The sequence below is a fragment of the Trachurus japonicus genome, chromosome 19 (assembly GCF_045865225.1).
Source record: "Trachurus japonicus isolate A0001 chromosome 19, Traja_1.0".
Taxonomy (NCBI): domain Eukaryota; kingdom Metazoa; phylum Chordata; class Actinopteri; order Carangiformes; family Carangidae; genus Trachurus; species Trachurus japonicus.
Window position 1 is genome coordinate 20207819 of NC_140925.1, and position 6121 is coordinate 20213939.

Genomic DNA, 6121 nt, shown 5'->3' on the forward strand with positions numbered 1-6121 from the left:
AGTTCCGTGTTATTTATCAGTGCAGTGCTGCCATCTATTGACCCAACTTATTTTATCAAGACAAGAAAAATGGACCAAAGTAAAATGAAGAATTGTTCATTCAAATCCAGTTTATTGGCACAAACATAACACCAACATGGCTAAAGTCCTTATCCTGTTGGTGAGAGTATACTTTAATTACAAAAATGTAGAAATAAAGTCTTACTACTATCTTCTTTTTAACTCTTCAATTTAACTATATGGAACAATAACAATTGCTCTCTATATGTGACATGTTAAATATTGACAATTACAACTACTGACTATTTTAAATGTATAAGTTATATAATAATCAAACCCACAGCACATGCTTAAATATATAGATATTTAAATAAATAAGTGAAATAAATAAATAATGCAGACATCTGTCACAAAATACAAATGTGTAAATTTCCCTTGTTGACATATTTATCATTAAAGCACCAAACAGCAGCCAAATCTGAGAACTATGACTGCAACATGTGTTTTCCTGCTTGGCCGGTGTGTGTGCTGTTCACAGCACTACAACAGAGCAGACATGTGCTGTTTCACCTCCCCTGGGTCGGCCAGCGAACAGTCCACGACCATCCCTCTGATCCCACTCTTCATCTTAGCAGACGGGAGGATCTGCAACAGATTGCAGTCATTTTTAAACACGTTTTTTTGTTTTTATAGCTTTCCAACAAAGCATAGAATCCGAGGCTTCGGTACCTTCACATATATTTTGCATCTTTCCAAGAGAAATTTCCACTTCATTGCAGTTCGCTCATCATCGGTCAAACCGGTGAACTCGTCCGTCTGCAACAGATGAGAGTACAATGCTGTTTATCTCTGCTGAAGCACATATGCAGCACATTTAATGTTGTAAAACAAAATACATTTTTTATGTGCACCAGCATGTCTCTCTATTCTTATGTTCTCAATCACTGAACAATGTAGGGTCTACTACATTTATTATTTAAGCTGAATCATCATCTATCTGTACAGTGGTACTGACTGAGCAGCCGAGTGTCTTCTCTGCCACTGGACTCCTGAGGGTGCAGGCGTGCAGGGTGCCCGTGTGGTCAGTGACGTCCACCAGCAGGGAGAAGCCCGTTGTGGCTGACAGGGCCTGACCTCTGCCTGGACACAGCTGGTTGTCACAGCTCTGTGTGTCCTCGCTCACCTGTAACTTACATCTGGAGCTGAGACAGAGGAAGGAAAAAACAGAATAATAAAAGCTTGTTTAATGACTGGAGCAGCACACAGATCATTATTTTAACAATGCATCCCTTCTATTCATCCACTTGTGTGAACTCACCAGTGCGTCCTGACGACTTTTGAGACAGAGGAATCGAGATCGAGCTTGGAAATGAAGCTGTAAGTGATGCCAAAGAAAGCCTCGGGGTTCTCCCGGGCCTTCTGCTTCAGCTGGCTCACTGTGTACACATCGTTGATGGAGTCGACTGCAGAGACACAAGCAGCACCGCATTATCTGCACATTGTCTGCAGCCTCCGACAGTGGAAAACAGCCAGTGACACAGGCTGCACTTTTCACTCCACTGACAATTTATTGGATTACATCAAGAAAAAAGAAATGACCGTGAGGTGTTATGCTATATATCTTTTTAGTTGTCAACGAAAGCCAAGTAGATCAAACCCAAGAATGCGTTATTCCACCCTAGCACTCACTGACTCAGTTCTTGGTCCTGCTGAGGATGTAAATCTTTAAAAAAATGGCTCACAAATACAGAGTTTCATTTATATGAAAGGCTCTGTAATGACTTGAAACATCAGGGGAGTGAAGACATTAAATTGCACAACCCCCCTTTAAAACTACACAGGCCACACAGGCAGTACTTGTTATAGGGTCAATTCATTGTTAGTTTTGGTCTTTTTGTTGGATTTGACGGCTGTGAGAAAAACATGGAATATCACAAGACTTGTTCTTTCTTGGTTTGCTGAGTGCTGACTTCTACATTTACATCACTTCTTAGAGTTTTTGGCTTGCATATTGCACCTCTTATTTAAGTTTTTAGCACCTATAGATGAGCTTACAAGAAGAGACAGAAAAGTAAGAGTGTGAGAAATAAAAGCAGAGAGCTGAAATACAAAGAGCATTTTACATCATGGTCCAGAGAGACTCATTATAACAGACAGCATCAGAATGAGGGGAATTCTTCACTGTAACCCACCAGGAACATCCTCTGGCTTCTCATCTAGATCCAGGGCTCCAGACTCGGAGACTTGTTTAGCATAGCTGAACAGCAGGCTGGCCTCCCTGGTGTCTGAGAGCAAATTATGATTGACTTTGACATGTAATCCTCGCTTTAAATATTCTACACAGCTGCAGGATGATGAAGGTTTTTTTTTTTTTTTCCATTCACTGCGCATCAAGGTTGGTTGGTTTTGTTTCCCAAAACAGGGCATCAGTTTTCTTTTTGTGTAAATGCACAATTAACGTAAACGTAATAAGCCGTAACATCTTACCAGGGTTGACAGTGATAATGGTTTTCGAGTTAACGGTTGCTGCCATGCCACTGCGAAAGCTGTCAAAGCTAATTTTTGCTTCGGCTATGAAGAGGACTTTGAATGAAGAGTAAAAGTTAAAACAACAGTAAGTTATCTGAAACACAAACACACAATAACATCTCAGATATCCACTTTCATGTCTCTCTTCAGCACCACATGTTAATGGGACATGACAGGCTGGAATAACAGTTAAATAAAGATTCCTTTTGTGGCTGAGAATGAGCAGCAGCCGTCGACCTACCCGTCTCCTTAGGTATCCAAGTTTGCACAAGCTGAATAACTTCTCTGTCCCAGCTGTGAGTGAAGCAGAGGTCAGGGAGAGCAGAGTGAAAATCAAACACACATGCAGTTCGGCGGGTTAATCTGCAGCTTCGCGTCACCAGGGTAAATTTATGGCGACTTAAAGATACAAAGGGACCAATAAGATGGAACATGGCAGAAAAGCAATTCAAGTAATAAATATTTATTCATTTTCCAAATGACTAAATGGCCATGACGCACCAGACAAGGGGGAAGGAAGAGACAGAGTCATCAAAGAGCTTCACTTCCAGTCTCTGCCCTTTGCGACCGTCTGAAGTGGTGAACTGCTTTGGCTCTCCGATCTGAAAAAAGTAAACAGAATCATCTCAAGTTCCTATCATGTTATCTTGCCTTCATGTCAAAATCATGCAGTGATATTACAGTAAGCGCTGGCCATGTCAGAAACTCATCTGCAGGGCCTTCGAGTGGATAAACTTTACGGATAACCACACAGTCAACACCGACACAATGACTTCTATTAGATCTAGATATTAATTTAACTTTTGAAGACTTCGACCTGTTGATTTTTTCTTAATATTCGCTCAATGTCTGTGACTATTCTCGAAAATCGGCTTCCCACCACGGCCTCGGCGACAGGTTCTGACTTTTCCATGACCGACTTTCATGAGGTTACATCGGATCATTGTTTAACAACTCTTCCCGCCTTGTTAATATTGTTTTTCAGCTCCGGAAACTTTAACAGCCTATTTTCCACCGTAGTTGAGCCGGAGAAAAAGACAGCTGTAAAACCACAATCTAATGCAATCAGTGTGTGGGAAAAGTTGGAAAAATACATTCTGCTTTATTCCCGTAGGGTGAATCGTTAGTAAAATTTTACAACAGCATTTGAATTTAATAGGTAGAATATAAATAATCCGCATATCCCCTTGAAGACAACTCTCCAAAATTAATAACATCCCAGCAGATTTCACGAGCGGTTTGAACTGTGATTGATTCGACAACAAACACTTATTTTGAGTGGACACTGTGACCTTCTCTGCAGGATACAGACTGATGGCCTCAGCTCACATGGTCTTAAAGGAAACACTTAAACAGTGTATAGTGTGTATAGACAGTGTATTGATTTCTAATCATTTCTATCAGTCTAGTTCCCACTTTGTGGAAGTTCCAGAGGCAGGTTGATGGAAATGTGGACATACTAACTAACCCTAACAATTTAATGAAAAAAATATGCAAAAGGTAACTTATTAACTGGTGTTTGAGTGGCTGTAAATGTCCCTATTCAACAGTGAAAGACTGTGGTTTTACTGAGCTCTACCGATTTCACTGCAGCCAGTATATTTATCACTGTGCCGTCCAGCTGCTGGCCATTGGCCTCTATGTCGCCCAGAGAGTAGAAATCTGCTGGGTCCTTCACTGGCTGGTGGATCAGTGGCAGCAACCTGTCGATGGTGCCTGTGTCAGCACACAGCAACACCTGGGAATGAGCCTCTGTCACCAGCAGCCTGTAGTGGCTGAGACAGCAGATAAAGGCCTCTCAACATTTTGACACTGTCATTAGACATTACACACTAATACATCATATTTTACACATCATTACAGCATTGTGTCGTTATTATCTGCTAGCCTCCCAGGAGCACCACAGGAAGACCATAGTGAAGAGTTATGTGTTAATTACCTTGGTGTTGTAGGACAGAATCTCTCCCCTTTCTCTGGGTCTTTGTTGGTGACCAATGGATTTTCAATGGTGACTGGAAAACATAATAAATATAAACAATTTTGTACACAGACATTTCACTGTGTTCATGTTCTTATCTTACAATCACGAGAACTAAATGTCTATGGTTAAGTGTTCAACTTCATGAAAATATCTTGTTACAATCCTCTTCATGTGTACTATAGGTTCATTTTCATTCAGCAACTTATACCTCACAGAATATCACTTTATCCATTTTAAATGCAGATGTTACACAAAAAATTAACATATAGTGTTGTAGTGTAACAATCAAGAACTGGGACTTTAATTTATTAATAATTAGGCACCCAGAATTAGCAGGCTGACTGGTTATGGCTGGACGACCAAAGATTCATTTTACTATATTGATGAATCTGGAAACTATATAGATTAAAGAAAATGATTGAACACCTCTGATGTATTTCACTTTTCAAAGATTTTCAAGACCAACAGTAACTTCCTCACCACAGTCACCAACGCTGAGGTTGCTGGAGAGCTCATTGATGTAGCTGTCGGTTCCCCAGGCTGTCACATTAATGAAGAAGTCGTGTGAGTCCCTGATGGTGAAGCTGAAAGTGAATCTGTCTGAGCCAAAATCTGAAAAGCAGTCATACAGGTTCAGTTAGTGCTGCAGTTCACCAAAGGGAAGAGGTGACACAAAGAAAAGGATAGTTATTCCTCTATCCAGTAGAGGGGGCTGCTGTACAGCACACCTACAGTAAGAGTAGTGCTGGTAGATTAATGTGTCTTTAGAAACTAACAGTGCACTATTATTAAGAAGATACCAACTTTTTCTGTCAGGGAAGCTTTTTACATCAGTTTTCCCAATGATGATGCCTGCCACTTTCTGTGCAAAACAAAACAGAGGAGTAATTACAGGGTGTGGACTTGTTTATTTTACCAGTTCAACACAACTTAAACACAACAAAGTCAGACAAAACAGTTCCAACAACAAACAGTTACAATTGAACCAACAATTTCTTAGAGACTTGTTTTTGTAAAGGGCTGTTGCTACAACAGAGAGATGTTAAATTGGTGTTAAATTTGCCGTAAGTGGCTGAAAATTAACTCACCGGATGAGAGAAGTTGGGATGCAGCTCAGAGATGGCAATAATTGTCTGAGCAGCCATTTTGATATTTTTACACACACAGGCCTGCTCAGTTTTTATCACATTAACAGACTCTGCAAAATGAAATAAAACTAGGTAAAACAATGTGACATAACATTTACCTGTCAGTCCAACAGACATATAATAAAAATATAATATTTCCCGTCTTCTAACACCACATTATACCCTAGACATTAGCTTAAAACCAAAAACAAACAAGCTAACTTACTAGTTGTTGATAAAATAGCTAATATTAGCCAACAGTGTAACAAGCCTACCGGTCATTTAACTTTTCGCATCTTTTTTTTCTTTTAACTTCTCCTTTCACGGCTAGTCTGATTAAAACAGCGTAATTTCAGGTATTAGTGTCCTATTTTGTGTTTTTACCTTGGTACGTTTTCCTGTTAGCATAGGGTTAAAACGTTTTTTCGCGGCAAATATCATTTAGGCAACTATGACGACATCTGCAAGACTCGTGCTGCTTTCA

The 6121-nt window shown here is 40.0% G+C and overlaps 1 protein-coding gene across 1 annotated transcript; it reads right to left on the bottom strand.

Moving 5' to 3' along the window:
* Positions 1 to 318: 318 nt before the first annotated feature.
* On the bottom strand, positions 319 to 5704 carry meiob (meiosis specific with OB-fold). The gene is made up of 13 exons (XM_085761125.1): positions 5599 to 5704; positions 5315 to 5372; positions 4991 to 5122; positions 4469 to 4541; positions 4109 to 4304; positions 3031 to 3131; positions 2771 to 2823; positions 2488 to 2583; positions 2193 to 2285; positions 1319 to 1463; positions 1016 to 1202; positions 730 to 816; positions 319 to 645 (listed from the first exon to the last, which is right to left on the bottom strand). The coding sequence occupies exons 1-13, from the start codon at positions 5653 to 5655 to the stop codon at positions 541 to 543; spliced, it is 1383 nt and encodes a 460-aa protein (XP_085617251.1). The 5' UTR covers positions 5656 to 5704; the 3' UTR covers positions 319 to 540.
* Between the last annotated feature and the right edge of the window lie 417 nt (positions 5705 to 6121).

Bases quoted from the DNA above. Each gene is read 5' to 3' on its own strand.
- meiob (XM_085761125.1), bottom strand. From the start codon at position 5,655: ATGGCTGCTCAGACAATTATTGCCATCTCTGAGCTGCATCCCAACTTC. The intron at 5,123-5,314 runs GTTGGTATCTTC...ACTGCTTTTCAG, and splicing joins AAGCTTCCCTGACAGAAAAA to ATTTTGGCTCAGACAGATTC. The intron at 4,305-4,468 runs GTAATTAACACA...CTGCTGTCTCAG, and splicing joins TTCTGTCCTACAACACCAAG to CCACTACAGGCTGCTGGTGA.